This window comes from Callospermophilus lateralis, chromosome 6, assembly GCF_048772815.1.
Source record: "Callospermophilus lateralis isolate mCalLat2 chromosome 6, mCalLat2.hap1, whole genome shotgun sequence".
Classification (NCBI taxonomy): Eukaryota; Metazoa; Chordata; class Mammalia; order Rodentia; family Sciuridae; genus Callospermophilus; species Callospermophilus lateralis.
Genome location: NC_135310.1, coordinates 58,707,927 through 58,732,749, shown reverse-complemented (window position 1 = coordinate 58,732,749; position 24,823 = coordinate 58,707,927). Strand labels below are relative to the sequence as shown.

The window sequence follows — 24,823 nt, the reverse complement described above, 5'->3', positions numbered from 1 at the left end:
GGGAGAAGAGGGTGGGGGGGTGTTCTCTTGATGTGGTTAGCCTGTCATTGACCTTGTTTGGGTATAGCAGGAGTTGAATTAGAAAATGAAAACACGTTTCATCTTGAGTATATTTCATCCCACTTTTTACTTTCCTTAGTAACCAAAGAAAGAAAGAAAGAAAAGAAAAATGTCTTTTCCCCAAATGGAGTCAGGTCTGCAGATTTGATACTCAATTTCTCTTCATTCTACATCAGTCCCCTTTTCCCCATAGTCATCTGGCCGCCTACTTTGCCATTTCCAACCCACCCAAAGACTGGAGGGGGGAGGGAAACCTAGCCCAGTAGCTGAAGCTGAATTAACATCAGCTTGTGGAGCTGCTGTTATGATGCCATCAAAGGGAACAGATTAGGATTTCTGAGGACAGAGCCACTTGGATCATTCATGATTTGCTGCTCTTGTGAACACTTTTAATGAGAACCCTGCCTGAGAAATGCTGATTAATCAAGGTAACCGATTTTTTTTTCTTTTTGTCAATTTTTTTTTTTTTTGGTGTTCTGACAGTGAGGGAAATGACATGGTGACTAAAAATGCACCAAGTTATTACTTAGAAACATTCTGAGACTTCAGATTCCTGACAGTGGTAGTCCCAGAGCTCTCTCTCTGCGCAGCTGTACCAGTGCCAACGTCTCCCAGCTTTAGTCAGCGTTCTACATGTGCGCTGCTCTAGTTTTCTGGAAGGGCTGAGTGAAGTTCAGGTCAGTGCCTTTCCTCCCCACTTACCAGTTTTATGCTGGATAATAACTAAATATTAAAATATGAACCTGGCTGGTCCTGTTATGAAACTTGCTTCCTTTCCTTTATTCCTTCCTCCTTTTTTGTGTCCTTCATTTGAAATTATATTATTGCTCATCCTTGACCCCTATGATCAGAGTCAAAAGTTGTCTTGGAGGTTTGGGGTTTTTTTTAAGAGTTTTTTCTCCTATCACTTTGAGACAAGAAGCAAACATTGGAAGGATGTGATATTCCAACACTGTGCCTCAAACTTTCTTTTCCTTGAAGTTCCACCGTGGCCTTGTCCAGCTCAGCTGGAGCACCTGGAACTAATTTTAGGGTTGCCTAGCTAAGCCCCACACTGGTATTTGATGTTTGCGTCTTCCCTAGACTCAAGCCCATTTCACCACCTCTGAAGGTGAGTGCAGGCTGATATTAATTAACAGTGAGTTGATTCACTGGCATCTTCCAGTCATTAAAGCAAATATTTGGCTTACTATAGCCCTCTGGAATATTAGCCTTTTTGCCTATCCCTTTACTCCACTGTGGTTGGCTCCCTCACTGGCACTTGCAGGGCATATGTGGTCCCAGAACAGAGTTGGATGCTGAAAGGGAAGTGAAATACTCTTTAATCTGCCAAGGAGACTCTGAGCAGCAGGCCGGCCTTCAGTATGACTACGTTGTTTTTCTGTCCATTGTGGCGCTGACTCAGCATCAGCTAATAAACCCTCTCGAGAAGGCTGGATTTCTCTTGTTTAATTATCATCTTGGAGCTTTCTGAGAGCTCTTAGGAACTGTTCACTCAGTTTTACACCCCTAGCACATCAGCTGGTTTAAAAGCCCTGTTTCCTCTTGGTGCTAGCGTCCCCTCTGGCATAACATGCAATCACAGGTGAACCCACAGCCAGCAGGGAGTATGTGCTACTTATGTCCCCTAGTGGGAATTTAATTGTTCTGTGCTACAGAGATTGTACAAAGATTTCACACACACACATACTGTTCTGGCAGATTACCTTTTACCTCCTACCCTCCCCACCACCAACAACAACAATAAAATTCTAGGAAAGTTTCCTGAAAGAAAATTTAAAGATAAACAGACTTACCTTTATGATTGAATTGGGTTTTGCTTTGCTTTGTCTCAGTTTCTTTCGGTAAACAAATACTCAAATGTCCACTTCATTGTATGACTAAGTTGGTATCATCAGATTGGGACTGGGTGTGTATATGTGGGGGTGTGTGTGGGTGTGTATGCACACGTGGCATATTTAAAATACTAGAAAAGACATTGCAGGCTAACGTAGAAAGAGAGATGAATTTTTTAACTATCAATGGTGAGGCAAGCAGGAAAGTGGAAGACTTGTATTTTGGTGATCTAAATAGTAATTGTAATGGGGTGCTTGCTATAAATGGACCCTTTGCATCATTGTTTCTCTGAATTAGAGGATTCCTTGCTGAAGGCACAAGACCATTGAAGGAAGTAAAGCATCTGGTTTGTTTTGTAATGAGAAGCAGGAATGCAAGGTCCACGCTCTTAATAATAAACAAACAGGACATTGTATGCCATCATCACAGGATGTCCTTCCTTCAACAGAGGGCTGACTGGGGCTGGAGGAAAAGCCAGCCAGGCTCAGAATGAGCCCCACTAATTATTGCCTCCAACCGCTTTCCCCTTGCAGTGATCAGTTCAATATTCCCTTTAACTCTGAAATAATTAAAGCTCCACATTTTACTTACACACTCCTTAGGAAGTCTACATGTGGGTTTTGAGAAGAGAAGAAAGGGGGAAAAAATGTGAATCTGTAGGATTATGACTTTTTCCTATTTCCCTTTTTACCGAATAGTTGAAAGAAGGAAGTTACTTCTACCAACATGGAATGTATTTATTTAGAAGGAGAAATGGAATCTTAAAGCAGGGGCAGGGGAGAAGGGTGGTTGTGTATTTGAGAGGCAAGAACTTGAGCAATGGATAGCTACCTGGTATTACCTTAGAGGCAAAAACGTTTCAACTTGCTCTTTCCGAGGTAAATTCTGTGAATCCTGTAACTGCGGACTCAAGCTGAGGAACTACACAAATGTTTTAGGTAGTTTTTAGGTTTCCTTCAGTTAAGGAGTGTGCGCCCCCGTGTTCTGCCGCGACAGGAAGCAGGGCGGTCTGGAGTATTTAGAATACAATACAGCACCATTAAACGTTGAGGGTAAGTGACTTCAAAGGGAAGTAAGAGGATTCCAAGTAAATGTTGAAATTCAGACGCAAAGAGAGGAAGCTCTCGGCGGCGGCTCGCAATCCGGGGGAAAGCCCTGGGCTCCGCGCAGCTCGGGCGAGCCCAGGTATGGCCACGCCCCCAACTCTGGCAGCTGGTAGGAGTGAATCAGACGAGTGGCTAGTGAAGTCTGCAGCTGGGAGGAGAAAGAGCCGCAGATCTGGTTAACACAGACAGTGCTGCCGTGACACTCGGCCCTCCAGTGTTGCGGAGAGGCAAGAGCAGCGCGCAGCACCTGTCCGCCGAGAGCCGGGAGCCTGCGCCGGGGCAGCGGTAGAAAAGGAGGCACCGCCGAGGTGCGCGTCAGTGCTGCTCAGCCCGGCCCGGGGCGCGGGGAGAATGTGGACTGGGTAGTCATGAGGGAGACTTCTCTCAGATGTTGGATCTTTGCTTGGAAAAACGTGTGGGTACGACCTTGGTAAGGAACTTGATTTTTATTTTTATTTTGAAATTGACCTAAAAACTTTCTTTTCCCTTACTTCCTTTCTTTGCGCTCTTTCTTTTCGTTCTTTCTTCCTTTTTTTTTTTTTTTTTTTGATAATGCAGTTGCGGTAGAAGGAGAAATGCTTCTGTTTTAGTACACTTAGTACTGTCAAACATTTATAAGACTTTTTCCTTATGAATCATTAACCCTTTCGGTTCTAGACATAATTGTCACTTCATTGAAATTTCAGTAGTGGTTCTTGCCCACCCCCGGCAAACAAAATAACTATTCCGGGTCTGCTGAAGTTTTCAATTTTATTTTATTTTTAACATTTATATGGCGTTATGACTCTATATGTTGTAAATAAACAAGCTATTTTAAGTCTTAACTGAGGCAAAGATAACTTCAAATCTTTTTTTTTTTAAAGAGCAACATATTTAGAAAAGAAGTGGAAGAATGTAGAACCATCTTGATGGACTTCCACGGTGTTGTGTTTACATTTTAACAAGCACGTCTTCCATGGAAAGGATACCCTCATTCCCAATTTTTATCAAACACATCTATCTACGTGGGAATACACTGCAGAAGTTGTTTATCTCTCTCCTTTGGAAAGCACTTTTGCTGTGTGCGGGTGGATTTGGGGACTATCCTCATCAGTTTACAAGTGGAAGCAGATCTTGTGCTCTGAGTGTCTTCTGTATTTGTTATAACTTTAGTTACAGTAAACTGTAGCACATCAGTGACTTCTGGGAATTTGTACACTTTCAGATTTAAATGGAAAGTGCTATTTGTAGCTGAGGGCTCCTAAAGGAATTCTCTTCAGGGAATTCTATTGAATAGTTTAATGTTTTGTGCCTTGTCAATTTGGAGTGTGTTGCCCGCAGATCCAAAGAAGCTGCGGGGGGGGGGGGTTCCCCCCTCACTCATTTTCCCTCTTTTTCCTGTGGTCCAGACGATCTCTGTCTGAAGCTCAGTGATGCTGGCAGGATGCAACCCTTTTCAGTCTTCCATGCGAGAGGATGAAAGAGCGCGTAGCAGAAGCGGGGGGGCAGTTGTTTTGAAAGTTGTTTTGCGCTGGGAGCTGGTGGGAAAGTTCAGTCTTCCCCGTTTGGAAAAGGCAGGCTGGGTTCCGCTCCTGCACCACACGCGCTTTCCATTTTTAGCTTCATTCAGAGGCAGACAGAGCTCCTTCCTCTTCCTCTCCTTGTTTGTGACACTTTTCTGAGGCAGCTTTTCCACAGTGCTGAGGGTCTGGCGGCCATGACCCCAGGCGTTCTGGGACACAGGACACAGCGCCCACAACATTTTTCTGCCATGAGAGGTAAAGCCAGGGATTGTTCAAAGGTGTTTCTTCTTCTCCCCCCAGTGAGGTTGCCACATTCTTCTTCTTCTTTTTTCTTCTTCTTCTTCTTCTTCTTCTTCTTCTTTTTTTTAATAACTAAGTAGCATTTAAAAACCTTGCTTCTTCAAGGCAATGTACTTTATATGTCTTTTTGGCTCTTACTCAACTGTACCAAGCACTCTGCATCTGCTTTTAAAGTCTTCAGACGACTGTATTAGTCATAGCCTCTCAGAGGGAGCCATAGGAACAGCAGGACAATGGGGACTGAAGGCCTTTCCCTTCTCTTCCAGGCTGCCCCCAAGTGTAGCTCCAGTGCTGTAAAGTTTCAAGGGTTGGCAGAGGGGACTGAGGAGACCATGAAAATGGACATGGAGGACGCAGACATGACTCTGTGGACAGAAGCCGAGTTTGAAGAGAAGTGTACATACATCGTGAATGACCACCCCTGGGATTCTGGGGCCGATGGAGTGACTTCTGTTCAGGCAGAGGCATCCTTACCAAGGAATCTGCTTTTCAAATATGCCACCAACACCAAAGAGGTAAGCCTCTGGTTTATTGCTGAAGAAGATTGGCACCTGGTGCTAGATCTCCCCACTTGCCCTTGAGGCCTCCTCTATGAAGATCTTGAAGTATCAGTAAATAATTGATTACTCCATGCACTTTTGTCATTGCTTTCTCTTTCCCTAAATCAGTTCCTCCTCATTTCCTCCAGCCTTCAACTGTCTCATACTAATTAGTAAACAGTTAAATCTTTTGGAAAATTGACCCGTCTCTGTGAGCTTCTGAAAAGCTCTGCACCCACTGGCCCTTCGTTTTGACAATATTTTACAGGGAGAAAACTTTTCTCAATGTTTCTTTTGTCTCCCTTTGGTCATTAGATGGCTTTATTCTTTTTAACGAGCCAGCTTTACTAGCTGGGTTTCTAAAATTATTCTCAAAACCTTGACGTGTTTATGAACTGAAGTGATGGCATAAACCGAGAAGAGGGTCACGTAAAAGTGTCCTCTGTCCGGATGACTTCACTAACCACTGTTTATCTGCAGCAGCTACTTTGCTCTGGTTGGACTGGCAGGCCGATTCCTTACTGGCCTCTGAAGTGGGTACGCTCTTTGTTGTTTCAAAGGGGCTGAAAAACTAAACTTGGAATGAGCAACTGATTTGTATTTACCCTTTTATATAATGATTATAGCTAGGCGTGATGTTTAACTGTGAAATAGCTTGCAGAGCCGCCTCTTGTTTTGAGAATTTGGCTACTACAGTTGCTCTCACTAGGCTGACTTGAAGGAACCCATCCCTCAGCCAGCTTCCCATTCTCAGCCCGCAGAACTGTCTGCTGCTGCCTTCAGAAAGTAGTGAAAAGGAGTCCTTTGCTCTAAGAATCCAGGATTTGCTGCTGGGACTATTCGTTACAGCCATGTCAAATCACTTTCCCCCTTCCCTTAGGAACAGCATTAAAAGGAATCCAGGAGCCTGTTTGGGAAACACTTTGTCGCTTTCCTGTTTGTGTGTCTGAGTTCAATGTTTTTGGTGAGGGGAGACACAGCTGTCTAAAATTAAATAGAGCGATTCTGCTTTGAGTTTCATTAAAGCTCTACTTTTCGGTGTTTTTATTTTTTTTTCTTTCCCTGCTGGGAGAGTGGTGGTAGATTTTGTAAAAAGCAAAATTTAAATTGTAGTTGTACATGAATGTTACCAAAAATGTAACCCCAGAGGTCGGTCTTAATTAAACCTCTTCCTGAAAGAAAGTCTCTCTAATATGTGGCCCTTGGAATCAATGTAGCATTATTGAAGGTTTGGCTATGGCTTTAAGAGGTGTAGTGTGTTTTTCCTGTATCAGGTTTGACTTAATATTGTTCTCTTCCCAAGGTACATTTGTGTTAGGCTGTCCTCACCAATCCACTAGGACTGAAGTAAAGATCTTCATTCTGTAGGGCATCTCTTTTTATCCTTATTATTATGTTCTTATCCTCAGTTTAGCTCTTGGCTTAAGTTTTTCAATTTTTGTCATTCAACTGAAAATCATAATTGAGTCAAGTTGTGCTCTTTAGTCCAAGGTTCAGAGAGATAGTCACTCACCCAAAGGCTATAGTTAGAGGCAGACACAGGACTTGGAGCAAAGTTCTTCTGACTTCTCCAACAAGTACTTCTCGATTATGCTACACTGGCCCCTCTTGGTGTCACTGTGGTTTTATTTATCGTCTTAACATATTTCAAACTGAGCCTTTATTGAGTTTGTTTGGTTTTCTTTCGTCTCCCTATTTTAGTATGGTAAACAACCAAAAAACAGACAGTACCTGTGTTCCTGAAGGGGATCCTTCAAAACTAACATAGGAGACCAGGATTCTCTTATCCTACTTACCCATGTTTTATTGAGCTTGTGTAGGGGATAGTACAACCCTAGTCCCTAATCACAAAAGCAGCCAGGAAATAAACTTGAATGTCATTCTGTTTTTAGCTTACTCTGGAATTTGTACCTCCTTTCTACCTTTTTTGAACTTGGGGAAAGGACAGCTCCCTTTGGGTGGTGAAAGAGGATTGTGATGTTGAGCCATTGAAGGTATAATAACTGCAAGCCAGTTCTAGGACAGAAATATTCAGGATTGATGAGATGTTTACATTGTCATTATTCACTTAGTTCTTCATGTCTCATAAGCCTGAGCTGGAAATAGGGTAGAAACCTTTCTACTTATAGTTTTTATCTGATTTATCTTGCCCTTCTTTAAATGTTTTCATTAATTTAAATAACAAGAGATGTTACATTATGTACTGTTGTGCTGACATACTGGGGAATTTTTTTTTAACAAGATCATTTTTCATTATGAATTTGTGCTATGTGTCAGCACCTTTTTTTTTTTTCTTGGTTTAAAAACAAAACATACAACCCCTATTTCTGATCTTGACCTTCATTTTTAGATTTGGCTTAGAATAATTGTGCACTCTTTAATGAGGCTTTTCTTACTTCCTATTTCCAGAACTAAAACCAAATATAGACATCCTATTCAAAACTTCTAAAACCTTTTTAAAAAAAAGACTTCTAAAACTTTTTAAACTGACAGGTTGTTCTTTTACGGGGATTTTCCCCATGTCCTCCTGAAATTATCTTCTATGAATACTTGACTACACAAAAATCAGTTTCGACACTTGTATTTTTGAAGCAGTAGCCTGTTTTAGTTTCTGCCCTCAGCTGAGGTTGCTGGCCCTCACGAGGGGAGTCTGACCTTAAGTCATATGCTGATAAAGATTGGGTAGATAGACCATATAAAAGTTATCTCACCATAACATGGAATTCCCTCTTCAAGCTCTTTTCTTTGGGAGATGATGTTCTAAGATGTTACCGAGTTTCCTTCAAAAGAAATGTAATGAAGAAGTAAACTTTCCAAAAACATCTCTGTTCATGTCACTCCTTTTTAAAATGAGGTGTGTTACAGGGTGAAGGTCTTGGATCACTATAGAGTTCTAGTCCTCTCAATGAAGATATCCAGACAGTCAAAATAGAAGTTCTGTGGGGTGGGATCCAGAGAGGAGGTAGAGATAGCTAGTGATTAAAATGATCTTAATGGAATTTGAGGCAAGGATGCTCAGACCACATTTAGATCTGAAAAAAAATGTTTCTGCTTAAAATTTCTTGTTCTGTTTGTATACCCTCTGAAAGGAGCAATTCACCTTTAAAACAAACAAACCTATATGTGTTCTTACTGTCATAGTTTCATTCAGTATTCCCATCCAGTCTCTCACAAGCTGTAAAATCACCTTCATTTTGTACAATCGAAAAGAAACCTTTTATTTATTTATTTTATTTTATTTTTCTGGAAGCTGAGGACAACCAGGTATATTCTGTAGCTGAGGACACTGACAAAGATAGATGTGTCCAAGTGGCAAGGGGTCTGCTTAGCACAGAAAGCATGAGCAAAGGGCTTCTGTGGGGGCAGATGAAGCATGGCTGTGTGGAAATGCAGTGTCCTCTCCCTGAAAGGTTATGGAAGACTTACAGCAGCCTGTCCCCAGCAGTGATTCTTTAGGACCCTGGTCAGTTCCAGTGAACTTTCCTTCCTGAGTTAGGTGAACGCATTCTTAATTTAGCACTGTGGCTTTCAAAGCACATGCCAGGTTTCTCTGCTTGCTCCAAGGATAGAATGTTGCACATGAGGAGTCAGGAAGATGGGGCTGGATAAACCCCTGGATCATTTAGGACCAGAGGGACAACTCTGTCTTGGTATTCCACTTCCCATTAAAAACAACCCTGGTGACTGCCCCCCTCAAAGTTACCTGGAGAAGCACATAATCTTAAGGGTTGCGGCTTTTGTGTCCTTTTGAATAATAACTCCAATATGAATTCAAGAAGGTATTGATTGCATAGTATTAGAGCACAGAGCTTGGATTGGATGTAGGTGGTTCATCAGCTACAGGATTCCTTCCAACCTCAAAATTGTGCTCTATAGAAGAGGTTAGTCTGTGTACTCTACAGCTCTGTATATAATAGGAGTTTAAACAATTAAGGTTCTGGCTGATTTGTAAAGGTAATCAAATAACGCAGCTCTCAGTTTGGGTCTTGAGGATCTTCGTTTTCTCTTCCACCACCTGCTGTCCTCTTTTTGTTTGTGCCCCTGTCTTGCCTGTCAAGTTGTATTTGTGAGGTTAAAGATGGCAAGACTCCTTCCAAAACTGCTGTCCTCCTCCCCCAGTAACTACTCCATCATTGAGCTTAGTTGGTATTAGGGGTTCATGCCTTCCTCAGATACTTTGTAGGAACAAGATTCTGGTTGACTTCTTTCTGGCCACCAGACAATGTGTGTTTTCTTAGTGTGTCAGATTGATAGCTGAAAACCAAAAGGCTCATCCTGTGGAAGAACAGCAATTTGGAACAAAAACCGTGACCTCAATGTAATGCTCCTTGTTGGTAATCAAGTTCTGGCTCCCAGGACACTGTCTGCAAGAGACTATAATTTAAAACAAAGTTGATGAACCAGTTGAGTACCTTTCTTAAAATTACTGCTTTAAAGTGGATATGTTGAAAATATCAACTGCTAATTATTGGCTCACCAACAAATGGCACTATTTGTTTTTCCTGTTTGTCATTTTAATATTATGGAATAAGCACTCAAACGTGAATGTCTAATGATTTGTGAGTCATTGAAGTCAATTCCATGAATTTTTCAAATTAATTAGGTTTGGTAATATGTCCTAAACAATGAGCCTCTACATAAGCCCTAGTCTACTTAAGCTTAAGTATATATTTTTGTCTCAAGACTGCTCAAAGATGCTCCTGTCCCCAGTGGTGGTGCTGACATACCAAGGATGATGAACTATTCTTGAAAGGGCAGATAAATGTAAATGAAGGCAGAGGAGGAGAATGAAATGAACATCTGCTTTTTTCAGCTCTCTGCCAGAAATTCATAGAGGACCAAAAATAGCACTCTAGCTCGCCAACCTTGTTTCAACTTGTGTTAGGTGTAGGAAATTTTCTTTTCTTTTTTTTTTTCTCTCTTTCCAATCTGAGTATGCTCCATTAACTTGTATATTGAATACTAAATTGTTTTAGAAAACAAATCATTTGCTGATGAGAAAACTTCCATGAGAAAGACTGGTCTGTCACACAATGTAGGTGTGCTCATTTCCTACTTATTTAAACAGTGATAAGATAAATGAGATCTCAGTACGTATCACAGCCAAAATCTTAGATTCCACTGTGTACTATTTGAATAGCTATTGGCATCTGCCATTTTAGGTACACAGTTACACAGGAAGGATAATAAAAACTGGAAATAAATATTGTCTTCTACTCCAACTCCCATTCCTTGGTCTATTTCAGTTAAGATATTCAATAAGTAATTTGTAGTCTGTTTTGAACAAAAGAAAATAAAAATGGGAAAGTGAGAGAATAAAAACCAAAGCAAAACTGTAACTGCAATCGTCATCAAGGACAGCTCACAGGGTTCTTTTGAATAGTGATGAATTGCTTCCTGATTCGTGGTTGGTGATTTTTTTTTTTTTTTAATTCCCTCAAGAAATTTACCATCAAGGAGGAACTAGCATAGTTAACATGTTTCTTTAGCCAGGCCCTGCCAAGTGCAAATGCATGAAACATCCAATCTGAGAAGGTCATTTTCTCAGATCTAGAACCCACAGCTCTCTCAGTATAAATTACATTTCAAAGGAGGACTTTTGACCCCTGTCATGTAGAAGATGTTAGGGAAGTACAAAGTTACTTGAAAGATCTTTCTTCTGCTGCTAAAGAGAACTTACAAGCTATGGCAGGGGAGGAGGCTCATCTAGAATTAAAAAAACATAATGTGTTTGCTTTCTGGTTCCTTTGGCCTCTGCGGAACAACTAAAGAGCATTATTTTGGTTTCTGAGGTTTAAATTATTTTATTCCCCTCAAGCACACTGTGTTTATGGTTTGAGGGAGAATGAGAAATAGGAAACTAGGAGGGGGACCTGAAAAAGTCTCATCTTGACCATCTGATTTTGCCGTGTCTTGTTCTTAATCTAAAACAGAATGGTCATCCTCTCTGATCTTCTAGCAAGAAATATAGTTAATAAAAATAAAGAATCCCCAATCACTGGAGGATAATCCTTGAGACTATTTTAATGCTTGGTTGAGTATTTGCTTAGAACTTGAACTTTTTTAAAAATATTTTTTAGATGTTTATGAACCTTTATTTTATTCATTTATGTATTTGTGATGCTGAGAATCGAACCCAGTGCCTCACACATGCTAGGCAAGTGCTCTACCACTGAGCCACAACTCTAGCCCTAGACCTTAAACTTTAAAAGATGATCTTCTTAAAAATTTTTAAAAAGATGGTCTTCTATATAAATCCCAAGTTTGAGGCCAGCCTCAGTAACTTAGTGAGACCCTGTCTCAAAATAAACAGGGCTGGGGATGTAGCTCGATAGGAGCACTTGCCTAGCAGGCCCTAAGCTCTGGGTTCAATCCCCAGCACCCCACACACTGATGGTATCCCCTCAGGTGAAGCTTACTGTTTGTTACCTGCACCAGCACTCATGAATGTCTGCTCCCCATAGTTGATTGTGTTACCACTTGACTGTTCAATTTGTTAGAATAACAAGATTGGTTAACATTTTGCAGTTAAAATAACTGTTTCATGTATTTTATCCCTTTTAGGTTATTGGAGTGGTGAGTAAAGAATACATACCAAAGGGAACACGATTTGGACCCCTAATAGGTGAAATCTACACCAATGATACAGTTCCCAAGAATGCCAACAGGAAATACTTCTGGCGGGTAAGTAAGGAAAAATTTTCATGACTTTCAGTATTAGGAAAAACTGGAGCTAGAAGAGCAGGGTCACTTCCTTTTTCAGCCTGTGCTGAGAGATGCCGGGTCCCTGTGGGAACAGAGAACTCTGAGCAAGTGCAGAGAAACTGGTTAAATGTTTGGCTCTGGAAGTACAGCCCATGGGTGTTTAGTGGTGGAGATATGTACTATATGTGAATCTTAATTTTTTGCAATTCATTAGACCTTGTGATGAAAGGAAACAGTTTGCTGCTTGCTTTAAGGGTAGGTTCATTTGCATTTCTCTGCAAGGAAGTAGTAATGAGTCACCAAGCCTTAGATTTCACCCCTTCTTGATTTCTTGCTGAGTTAACTTTAATTGAATGGAAGAGTTATCATAAATGAATTATGTTGAAGAGAAATGTCACTAAGGAAAGATGGGTAGAAGATGGGCCAGGAGAATGGAGAAGGACCATAGAACTTGTCCTATTTAAGTCCATCTGTATTATAAAAGTAATCAAATCTGACAGTATGTAAATTACTTCCATAGTATAAGGAAAATGCTTACAATCCAGTAAAAAAAAAAAAAAAAAAAAAAAAGTCTGGCATATACAACCTCCTTTGAAATATCAGCGTTAGAAAGGACCACCAGGGTGAACCAGTGAGGTGGAATTCTGAAGTAAAAAACTGTATTAGAAGTGTACAGAGAGAGCTGGGGATGTAGCTCAGTGGTTGAGTGTCTGCCTGGCATGCATGAGGCCCTGGGTTTGATCCACAGCACCCCAAAAAAAAGGAAAAAAAAAATGAACAGAGAAAAGTCAGAATCCCTTTTTCCATAGAAGTCTTTGGGATACTCACTTTGCTAAATTAAGAAATGTTTACTTAAATCTAGTAAGCAATTTTTATACATACTTATATAAAATGTACAAATCTAAAATAAATGGCTGCATGGTAAATAGGATTATGCTTCCTTTGGCTGGTAAATTGGCCTAAAAATCTTAGTGCTTTTTATACAAGTATCACAAAAGACTTGTTAGGGGATTACTCAGAAGCTATTCCTAAGATATATTTTTTTAAATCCAGAAAGTCTTGTGTTTCTGGAAATTTATTTTACTATTTCCCAAGTGAAAGAGAACAGTTATATATATTCACCAAGAATCATGCACCCTTAATTTTTATTTAATGATTAGACTTGTTTAAAATATGTTCACTGGCTGAGCACGGTGGCACACTCTGTAATCCCAGCTACTTGGGAGGCTGAAACAGGAATATGGCCAGTTCAAGGCCAGCCTCAGCAACTCAGCGAGACCCTTTCTCAAATAAGAAATTTTAAAAAGGAATGGGGATGTGCTCAGTGGTAAAGGGCCTCTGGGGTTCAATCCCCAGGATCAAAATAAATTAAAACATATTCACTGAATGACTTATAATAGAAAAATATGAGCACATGTTTTGCTTTTATTGCCAAGAAATTCTTCTCAGACGTGAGCCATCGAGGTATACTGATCTTAAAGTCAAAGGTCTGAATTAACAGAGTCCAATGTAAGTCTCTTTACTACCTGGTCATTTTGGAAAAAAAAAGACAAGAAACACCTAAGAATCTCTCTGTCCCTTCCTTATTTCATTTAAAGATTTCAGGATAAGTAACTAAAAGTCTTTCCTTTACTTATCTGAATCAGCCATTCACATGCAAAGGATATTGTCAGCGATAACTTCTCACGTGTCATTAGAAGCATCCCGATTTTGCTGGCAGGAATGTGAACATCTGTTGTAAGGAAAGAAAAACTTTCATGCAAATTACACAGTCAAAGAGAAGGGGTGTTCAAGTTGAGAAACCAGTGACATTTCTTGTAACTGTACTGTGAGTCAGCACGTTTTTAATCTTGTGATAATAGGTGGAAATGCAGCGAGGTGAATGACAGGCAGCAGGGTTCATTTTACGTGTGCATTATTTTATTTTCTGGTGGGGGTGTGCGGGTGACTTCATGGCAGGGATGGTTCTGTTTTTAAATGAGGATACAGTAAATCGCAGTCCGTGGAAGGCTGACTGGAACCGCCAGACCCATAGCTTTAGAAAGCAGTTTCCGCCGGCGGAGAGCACTAGAGCGATGGAACCCCACGTTCCTGGAAGTTTGCACATCAGAGTAAACAAACTTGAAAACCCCTCTTGATAGCCGAATTCACCCAGCCTTGTTCCATTTTCTCTTAACAAAACACACCGCAAAAGCTCTCACAAGCTGCTTTGATGAAGCCACATGTATTTCCCCCTTCGCAATTTACAGGAAGTTACTCTTAAAAGAAAGTGATTCTGGTGTTTACTGCCTGTGTTAAAGGGACAGGGTTCCTTTTTTAACTTCTGATAACGTTGGAGGGAAATATAGAAACCATCCACGGACTTAACGTAGCCAGCAAGAGACTCAGAAGAAAGCAATAGCCTACTGTCCTGTTAGAGCAAAATCTCTGCTACCCCGCTACCTACTACTCAGAGGCTTGGGTTGCAGATGACCAAGTATTGGTTGTGTGTGTTGAAGGAAAGCTCTTGGGTCTGAAGAAAGGTGGCACCTCTTAAGAGGAAGGAGAGAGAGCAGCTTTCTGTGGAAGGATATGGAGCATGTAATTTCAGTAAGAGTCTATCTTGAATTTTTCCTATTCTTACCTCTGTCTTTTTACAAAGTGCCCTGAGTGCCTCTGTTCACCAGAAGAGATGTTACTCCAGGACAAACTAGGAATCCTTTGTGAGCTGCCTTTAAAGAGCCGCACTTTCTTTCTGTTCTTTTCCCACAATTGCAAGGCTGGGGCTCTTCGCTTGAGGTTTTGGCCAACCTGCCCACAGAGAAGGGGTTCTCTCTTCCCTTCTCTGGCTTGAAAGCAAGGTGCAAGGCTGAACGTGTTTATCAAGAGGAAAAGTGACTTCTCAGTAGACTGTCAAACTCTGGCCTCTGTCCCAGCGCTCCCTTTGTTATGGCAGGTGAAGTTCACCTTTGCCCCACCCAGCGCTTCCACAAAAAGGCACGGTTCCAAGTATTCATATGAACAAGTGTTACTTTAGGACTCTGGAGGGTTGGGGGTGGAGGATGTTTGCATAGTCTGAGCCTTGGGCGGGGGTGTAGGAAACAGCTAGTACAGAGGCCATAGAAAAAGCTGAGACTCAGTTTGACGCAGTCAGTCAGCTTGCTCTTCTACCCAATGACTCAAAGCACTAAAAGTCAGCAGAATCGGAACTAAAGTTAGTAGCATCGCCCATTTGCCATTGACCGTGCTATAGCAAAAGTAGTACTCTGGTGGTTTAATCGGTTTGAGGCCGCTTCTTAGGTGAAATTTTGTGTTTCATTTTTCTGCTATTTTTCCCGACCGTGAAAAGATGATAAAACTCAAATGGAAAAGGTAACTGACAAGAATGTGCCTTACCTGTTTCCACCTTCATTTCTGCTGATTCAAGACTACTCTGGCCAAACTGATTTGATTCTTTTTCTAACTGGGCACTGGGGTTGTAGTGGGGGGCGTGGGTCAGCGATCACACACTGTGTGCTCTGTGCTGAGAGGTCGTCTGTGGCTGACTTCCTCTTACACATGTCTGTCTTCTCTTTTGGACAGATCTATTCCAGAGGGGAGCTTCACCACTTCATTGATGGCTTTAATGAGGAGAAAAGCAACTGGATGCGCTATGTGAATCCGGCACACTCTGCCCGGGAGCAAAGCCTGGCTGCGTGTCAGAACGGGATGAACATCTACTTCTACACCATTAAGCCCATCCCTGCCAACCAGGAACTTCTTGTGTGGTATTGTCGAGACTTTGCAGAAAGGCTTAACTACCCTTATCCTGGAGAGCTCACAATGATGAATCTCAGTAAGTGGATTACAGAACAAAAAATAAATAAATAAAAATAAAAAATGCCAGTCATGTCAGTTCTGCCCCTATGAGCTAATAACAGGTTGTTTAATTATATGGCTTCATCATCTGTTGGACTAAGTAGGTGGCTCAAACCAGAGATGAGGAAGAGGGAAGACATTTTTTAGTCCCTGTTCCCTGTCATGTAACCTGACCATTTAAAAAAAAATATTAAGAGCTTCTTTGAGTATTGAATTCAGAAACTTACAGGAAGAAATATGTGTCCAATTCTAATTTATCCAAAAGGGGGCAGTTGGGAGTTTAATAGAGATTGGTCCAGACTTGCAGAACATGCAAGCTATCACCTCTTGTTGATGGCAATTTGTTGGTGTTTAAAATGTGCATTGAAATAATGTAGAGGTGCACATTTGTATATAAAGTCAAGGTCTTATGTAGAACATAAAGTTGTTTCTAGAAAGGCTCTGTCATAGTTTTTCAAGTATATTCTAAGTGAATAACCCTAGAGATTTCATATCTTGGCTTCCTTTCTTATGGTAAAACTAATTAATCTGATCTCCTAATCAGTATTACAGTAACCACCTATCACTTTATCTTAACAAATTCTCAGTTCCTTAGGTTTATAAGCTTTTACTTTTTTTATTTGGTTAAAAATGCTGTCATGACCTTTCTCTCTAAAGGGCTCCTTCATTTTATCATTCTCAAGTGATCTCTATGAACAATTTAAAAATTAATGTAAAATTCTAACCTCTATTGTAATTATAATTGCATATTCTTGGTTAGACTTACTAAATTTTATAACAGCTTTTAAAATGAACTCTTTTGGGCTCAAAAGTTAAAACTGAATGCCGAAATTTTTGTAACTTTTTGTTTTGATAATATTTCAAACTTAAGGAAACAGTTTAAGAAAGGTATAAGGCATTCTCAGTTACCCTTTACCCAGACTTGACAATTTTTTATAGACTCTCTTGCTTGCTTCATCTAAAGGCTGAATTGTTTTTACTTTACATTTTTACCTTTGGGATATTTGGAATAAATAATAATTTTAACATAAATCACATTTTGACTTCAACTTTAGGACCCGTTAACAAACCAATTACTTACCCTAGTTATATGTAATCCATCTGTCCAGCTATTTGTATTTATTATGTGCTATTCAGCTTATCAATCTTCCTTAGGATCTTGAGTCTATATTTGTAATTTTTCTGAAAATCTGGGGCTGTAAAAGCTTCATGACCACTCCTGTAATATCACATTCTAGAATTATGTCTATGGCTCTTAACACTCTACGGTGCTTTTTTGAACTCCAGGGAAAGATCTTGGGCAGTTTGAGAGCAAACTGGCTTCCACCATGAACGTCATGAGTGTCATCTGCCCTGACCAATGGCAACAGTTCTCTCTCAGTGCTACCTGAGACTGCCCGTCACATCTCCAGGGCTAAGTACCCAGCATCCCTTCTGCTGTGTGTGCCTAACCTAATATGAAGATCCCGGTAGTAAAAGACACAAAGGCACTGTTGGAACATAGTTCTGTCAGAGCCATGTCAGGGGAAGTGATGCTGTTCCTCCTCACTTTCTCAGCATAGCAAGCCACTTCCCCTTGAGAGTCTCCTTACATTTTTTTTTTAATTTATTTTATTTTATTTTTTATTTTTTGGCAGTACTGAGGATCTAACTGTGTCATCACACATGGTAGGCAAACCCTGTGCCACTGAGTAACATCCCTAACTCGTTTTCTTTTGAGATAGGATCTCTTACCCAGGCTGGCCTCGAATTTGCTATCCTCCTGCTTCAGGTTCCTAAGACCTTACATTCCTTGAGTTTAGTCATTGATGGATTCAGACAAAGTTTTATTATTTTTTAAATCTTTAAACAGTAAGTCCACTGGGGTCATCCCAACCCCACTGACTTCCCAACAACCATGAAGAAACCTTTCTGCACACGACCCCCACTCTGTGCCCATCAAGGGAACGTTTTAAAGGCCTGGCATTTTTGTTCCCCAAGGAAAGACTTTGCACTGTATTTTAAGTGTCAAGTGCTTATGTTCAGAAAAAACACTATGAAATGACACCTTTGTGCCTTCAAATATCTGCTTTTCTTTAAGCAGAATTTTTCCAAATGGTGGTGGTAGTTCAGCATTTTCAGGCACCCCTTCATTGTCCGATATTCATAGGAAAGAATGAGAGTTAACAACAGCCAGTCACACAGCAGTAAGACTCAGGCACTGATTGTGAAACCAGTTGTCTTAGGTGTGGCAACTGATGAGTGAGACTCTGATCAGGAAAATTTCCACTATTTCATCAGGCCTAATAGGGAGATTGTGTTTCCAAATGAGTTATGTTGGATTTCCAGGCTTAAAGCACAATAGGGGCCTATGCCAGACCACAGAGGGCTGATTTGACCGTGAAGATTCAAGTGGTAGACTTGAGGAGATGTGAAGCAATTTGAAGGAAGGAAAAGTAGCCAGAAATCACAAATTGGCATGAATGTTAAGTTAAAAAAAAAAAAAAAAAGGTGAGACCCACTTAAGACCCTACCCCTCCTTTTTTTTTTTTTTTTTTTTTTTTTTTGGCCATCTATCTAACTAACCCATCTAGAAAACAGTTGACCAAATTATAGACTTCTTAATGTTAATCTGCTTTCTCAGTTTCAGTTGAAAACAGACTTTGTTTTGCCTACTGCAGAACTTCTAGGTTCTTTCTTATAGACTTGGGGGTTCTTATTATAGATCGAAAATGTGAGTCGGCATAATTAAGCCATTCAGAGCCTTCAGAAGCAGTTCACTCTTGAAATGACTCCCTCCGCCTACAGCCATTTAAGATTGAAGAACAAAAACAGATCTTGATTTTCTTTTTCATGTTAACTCGAGCTGCTGCTGAGTGGGAGAGTCAGAAATGACACCAGCTCCCCTGATTACTCAGCTGCCGAAGGACGATTTTGTAAAATGTACCTTCATATAGACTCCATAACTTCCACCTGCAGGACATTTTAGAGAGGCTAACATTTCACTCTGGATATAGAAGAAGGTGTAGATCTGTTTCCCAAAGACATCAGAGATCGAAAACATTTAGAGTAGATATAATGTGCACCAGGCACTGTGCCAGATATTTTCCATAGAAAATTTGAAATTTTGACTCTGTGTGTGTGTGTGTGTGTGCGCGCGCGCGCGCGCATGCACGTGTTTTGTTGTTGTCCAAGACATTAGCTTCATGTCAGTTTCTAAATTCAATTCTATTAAGGTGCTTAGGAAGAACACAGACGAAATCTGGGGGCAGTGTGGGGAAATTGACTTAAATGTACATGCTCACTGGGTTTTAGAACCCTGGGGGTACTGAAGCTACTGAAAAAATTGAGAACTAGATGTACTCGGCCGCATAAAGATGACACAAAGTTATGAGGATGAATTTTCTGCATTTTTATTTTATTGGGGGCAGTTTTGTTTTGTTTTTGTTAACTTGAGCCTGAAGATGCATCCCAGTCATTCCTTTTTTTTTTTCTCCACCTTCATAAAATCCCTTCCTGCGGCTGTGAGATGCCTCACCTATCAGCTTTCCAGCTTAGTTGTCTTTCTCTTCCTTTACCATTTCAGCTTTAAAAAACAAAAGTGACAATTTGAACTTCCTGCCTGCTGGGCCTCACTGAAAGGCTGATATTGGCCTGATAAGGGGATATTTATTTTGGTTTAGTGACTTCAGAAATCCTCTCCCTCAACAAGCTTTCCATCACTGCCCCCTGATCAGCATCTTCCCTGATAGTGTTGCCGAGGTGTTTATTCTGGGGCTTCTGGCTGGCCCAGGAGTAACTGATAACAGCTAGCAGGAGATAACACTCTCTGAGGGGCTCTCCAACTGGAAGGAATCCCTCCCTTCAGCCTGTCAGCCTGGAGAATGGATTTGAAGAGCTCCATTTTTGAGGTCCACAGAGTTCATTTCTAGACCCATCAGGTAGCAGGCCTGGAGAGCTTTCTCTGTGAGATCCAGCAGAACATTCTGTAGGACAAGGAGGGATCCTACTACGAAGGCCTCAGCCTGATGCCCAGGCCATGGGCCCTGCTACTTTTCAAGGCACCTTCAGCACTCCCCTAGGGCAGGCGAGCCAGCTTCAGGGACGGCCCTTCTGGAACTGGGGCTCCAACCAAGCCTCTGCTGTTTTACTTTTGGTTGCAGGAAAGACTAAGCAGGCATTTTACGTTTTCTCTGCTCTGACTGATGTTGACTGCAGACCTCACTTGTCCTGTGACAGGGCTGGCAGTGGCATGGATAGTCAGTCGAGAGCTGTCCTCATTGCTCCTGTTCCTAAATAGTCTGTTGACCGGGTAACATATGCCATCCTTGGGAATAAACGCTTCCCTCTCAGCCGCCTCTGTTTTCTTTGGTGGTGTAAGTAATTGAACTGGCTCGGGAAGTACCTGTTGTGGTTTGGCAGAAGTGACTGTCACACCTTGTGATTCCAGGGGACAGTACTGCTGGGAGCCTGGTTAGACCAGAATCTTGGTGAAACGCTTGTGCCGTCAGCCAGTTGCACATAAGGGGTGGCATCCAGGTCCTTGATTTATTTGGCATAGTCAGTTTGAATAGGGCTTTATCAAATTCATATATTAAACAAGAATTGAGTTGAAAATTGATGACTGTTTATTACTTGAAATGAGTCTTTATCTTTCACATCTCGCTGCAAGGCGTGCTGATTTCCTTTAGGTAAACTGTGAACATCAGAATGACTTTTATTAACCTGTGACAACCCCCACCCCAGTATTTTTCCACCCCATTTTGATGAACGCTATCTTGTTCCAGTTTGAACAGCACTTTTCTATCATAAAGTTTGTACTAACGGAAACAAGATCATCCAAATGGCCCTGGTTATTCTGTAGATGCTGCCATGGTCCCCGTTTTGCTGAGAAGGAAAAAGAGTAGCACTTCCGAGTGGGCGGCCCTCGAGCCCTCTTGAGTGAGAGGCATTGGGAGCCGGGTGCCTGTCATTCATGACGCCAAGTGGTGCTCAGAGCAGCTCTGGTCATTTCACTTCAGTCCTCTGTAGGCCTCTGAGTAATCACCCTTTTTTCTTTATTTCAGCACAAACACAGAGCAACCCAAAGCAACCTAGTACTGAGAAAAATGAACTTTGCCCAAAGAATGTCCCAAAGAGAGAGTACAGCGTAAAAGAAATCCTAAAATTGGACTCTAACCCCTCCAAAGGGAAGGACTTCTACCGTTCTAACATTTCAGACAAGGACATCGATGGCTTTAGAAAGAATGGCAGCCCAGATATGCCCTTCTACCCCCGGGTTGTTTACCCCATCCGGGCTCCTCTCCCGGAAGACTTATGGAAAGCTTCCCTGGCCTATGGGATGGAAAGACCAACTTACATTACTCATTCCCCCATCCCCTCTTCCACAACTCCAAGTCCCTCAGCAAGAAGCAGCCCTGACCAGAGCCTGAAAAGCTCCAGCCCACACAGTAGCCCGGGGAACACAGTGTCTCCCTTGGCCCCTGGCTCTCATGAACACCGAGACTCCTACACGTACTTGAACACACCCTATGGCACCGAAGGTCTGGGCTCTTACCCAGGATACGCACCTGCCCCCCACCTTCCTCCAGCCTTCATCCCCTCTTACAATGCCCACTACCCCAAGTTCCTGTTGCCTCCCTACGGCATGAATTGCAACGGCTTGAGCACCATGAGCAACATCAACAGCATCAACAACTTTGGCCTCTTCCCGAGGTTGTATCCCGTCTATGGTAACCTCCTTGGTGGAGGCAGCCTGCCTCACTCCGTGGTCAACCCAGCTTCTCTCCCGAGTTCGCTGCCCTCAGATGGAGCCCGGAGGTTGCTTCCGCCTGAGCATCCCAGAGAGGTGCTTGTCCCAGCACCCCACAGTGCCTTTTCCCTTACCGGGGCTGCTGCCAGCATGAAGGACAAGACATGCAGCCCCACCAGCGGGTCTCCCACGGCGGGAACAGCCGCCACGTCAGAACACGTGGTACAACCCAAAGCTACCTCAGTGGTGATGGCATCCCCCAGCAGTGATGAGGCCATGAATCTCATTAAAAACAAAAGAAACATGACCGGCTACAAGACCCTTCCCTACCCACTTAAGAAGCAGAATGGCAAGATTAAGTATGAGTGCAACGTTTGCGCCAAGACTTTCGGCCAGCTCTCCAACCTGAAGGTAAGCCTCGTGGCGCTGCAGCGTGCTCACATCCACACAATGGGAACTGCCTTCGGGAAGTGGCAGACCTGGGCTGGGCCGAGTGGGCATGGATTCTCCTTTGCTTTCACCACTTCTAGCTCTGTGACTTGGGACAAGTTACTTTGCCTGAGTTCCTTCTGAATAATAGAAACGTGGGGTTTGGGCTAGAAGATGAGTGTCATGTCCCTGCCAAGCAGAGACTTCTGTTCTTTCAGCTCAGGCACATGAGAGCATTCTGAAAACCCAAGGCTTTTCTTAAGACATTTCCACCACAAACACCTGAGTCTTTGAGCAGAAACCTTAGGTGCCAGAGCAGAGCTAACACCTGTGGCTTTTTCCAGGTCCATCTGAGAGTGCACAGTGGAGAACGGCCTTTCAAATGCCAGACCTGCAACAAGGGCTTTACTCAGCTCGCCCACCTGCAGAAACACTACCTGGTCCACACGGGAGAAAAGCCACATGAATGCCAGGTGGGCGGTGTGTTCCGGGTAGAGTTTTTGACCTTTGTAGAAAATATGTGGAGCTGCCTTCTCGTGTCATATAGCCCTTCGTTTAAACCAGAGTCCTACCTTGGGCTGAGACTGTGGAGCTCCCCGGGGCTCTGTACCTGCTGACTGGCAGCAAGGGTGACAAAGCCAGTGGGTGGGAAGATGGGAGGGAAGTAAGTAGCACACCATGTGCAGGGTGCCCATGTCCCCAGTGTGCTTAGTACCCCACCACTGCATTGAGCACACTTGGGGAGGCTCCTAATTCCAGGTGACTGGGCATTGGCCTGTCAGCTTGTCCCTCCCACTGGCAACTCCTAATCTTCTGTTCTTCCCTCTCTTCCTTCTGGGCCCTCTCTTGTCCCCACACTGTAGGTCTGCCACAAGCGATTTAGCAGCACCAGCAATCTCAAGACCCACCTGCGACTCCACTCCGGAGAGAAGCCTTACCAGTGCAAGGTGTGCCCTGCCAAGTTCACCCAGTTTGTGCACCTGAAGCTGCACAAGCGACTGCACACCCGGGAGCGGCCCCACAAGTGTGCCCAGTGCCACAAGAGCTACATCCATCTCTGCAGCCTCAAGGTCCACCTGAAAGGGAACTGCCCGGTAGCCCCAGCTACTGGACTGGCCCTGGAGGACCTAACCCGGATCAACGAAGAAATCGAGAAGTTTGACATCAGTGACAATGCCGACCGGCTAGAGGACATGGAGGACAACATCGATGTGACCTCTGTGGTGGAGAAGGAAATTCTGGCCGTGGTCAGAAAAGAGAAAGAAGAAACTGGCCTGAAAGTGTCTTTGCAAAGAAACATGGGGAACGGACTCCTCTCCTCAGGGTGCAGCCTTTACGAGTCATCAGACCTGTCCCTCATGAAGTTGCCCCACAGCAACCCACTACCTCTGGTACCTGTAAAGGTGAAGCAAGAAACAGTGGAACCAATGGATCCTTAGGATTTTCAGAAAGCAAGCGTTTGTTTTGTTTCTTAAGTTCTGACTCTGCAAGTTGGGGTGCCTGTAGCAGATGGCGCATGCGTATCTCCAGATCCGCAAAGCTCTCCTGCGGCAGGGGGTTCCCCTCACCTCTGGAATTAAAGAAGGACTCCAAAGTTACCGAAATCTCAGGGCATAAATGAGGCAAAGACTCTCTCTCTATATATATGTATACTTATTATATATACTTATTTACATCCACGTCTATATATTTGAACCTGTGTATTTTGAATATTTGTGTGGATATGTTTGCATAGCCTTCCCATTACTAAGACTATTGCCTAGCCATAATTATTTTTTCAGTGATAATCCTTCATAATTTATTATACAATTTATCATTCAAAAAGCAATAATTAAAAAAGTTTACAATGACTGGAAATATTCCTTGTAATTTGAGTATAAATGTTGTAATTTTGTCTTGTGGCCATCTTTGTAGATAATTTCTGCACAGCTGTTTAAGTACCTAAGATTTAGTAGACAAATACATGACTTCAGTCATCCTCTCTCTGTAATAATGATCTGAAAATGAGGTTTCAGTATTGCCAAAGTTCCACAGTTGATGTGTTAATTCATAGGATCATGTCATTTGAACAGCACTGTGTAACATGGGGTGTGTGTGCAGAACTACCCAATGATAACTCGAGTAGAAGGAACAAGAAAAGGAATCTTGTCATGTTTTGTTCCTAGTTCGTCATGTTTTTTTTTTTTCTAACCATTATTTTACCAAAAAGGTGACAGGAAGTCTTTTTCAACCTGTCTCTCCACAAAAGTAGTGTCCTTGCACCCCACCCCAAAAGTCATTTGGCCTTCAGAGTGGCCACCTGACTTTTGCATCCCAGCATATTATCTGAAAATGTGAAAGATAAAATTCCATGTTTAAAACCACTGAGAAACTTTCCCGAAGCACAGGTGGTTTTGTACGTGTGAAGTTTGGGAGCTTGAGTCTAGATGTTGTTTTGTTGTTGGTTTTTGTTTTTTATGTCAAAATTGCACAAATGTGGTGCTCTACCAGGAAGGATTTGAAGTAGATAGGCTCCGGCCACACTTAAAAAATACAAACAGAAAAACGGGTATTCTGGTCATCTTAGGGTAAAAGCGGGTAATGGACATTCCTATCCCCAACACATCAATTGTAATTTTTTTCTGTACAACTCAGATTTTCCTCAGTATTTGTGTTTTTGCATTTTATGGTTAATTTAATTGAAGATGAAAGGGCATTGCAAAGTTGTTCAACAACAATTACCTCATTGAGTGTGTTCAGTAGTGCAGGAAGTGATGTCTTATCTAATGATTTGCTACT

At 42.2% G+C, this 24,823-nt stretch overlaps 1 protein-coding gene across 3 annotated transcripts; it reads left to right on the top strand.

The window, feature by feature from the left end:
• Positions 1 to 3,216: 3,216 nt before the first annotated feature.
• Positions 3,217 to 23,885, top strand: Prdm1 (PR/SET domain 1). 3 transcript variants are annotated; one of them, XM_076859890.2, is made up of 7 exons: positions 3,217 to 3,432; positions 5,071 to 5,319; positions 11,908 to 12,027; positions 15,610 to 15,862; positions 20,931 to 22,027; positions 22,390 to 22,518; positions 22,909 to 23,885. In XM_076859890.2, the coding sequence occupies exons 1-7, from the start codon at positions 3,391 to 3,393 to the stop codon at positions 23,482 to 23,484; spliced, it is 2,466 nt and encodes an 821-aa protein (XP_076716005.1). In that variant the 5' UTR covers positions 3,217 to 3,390; the 3' UTR covers positions 23,485 to 23,885. The 3 variants fall into 3 exon arrangements, with proteins under 3 accessions (XP_076716005.1, XP_076716006.1, XP_076716004.1); XM_076859891.2 differs by lacking the exon at positions 3,217 to 3,432 and adding an exon at positions 4,699 to 4,782; XM_076859889.2 differs by lacking the exons at positions 3,217 to 3,432; positions 5,071 to 5,319; positions 11,908 to 12,027 and adding an exon at positions 15,380 to 15,399.
• The last annotated feature ends 938 nt before the right edge of the window (positions 23,886 to 24,823 follow it).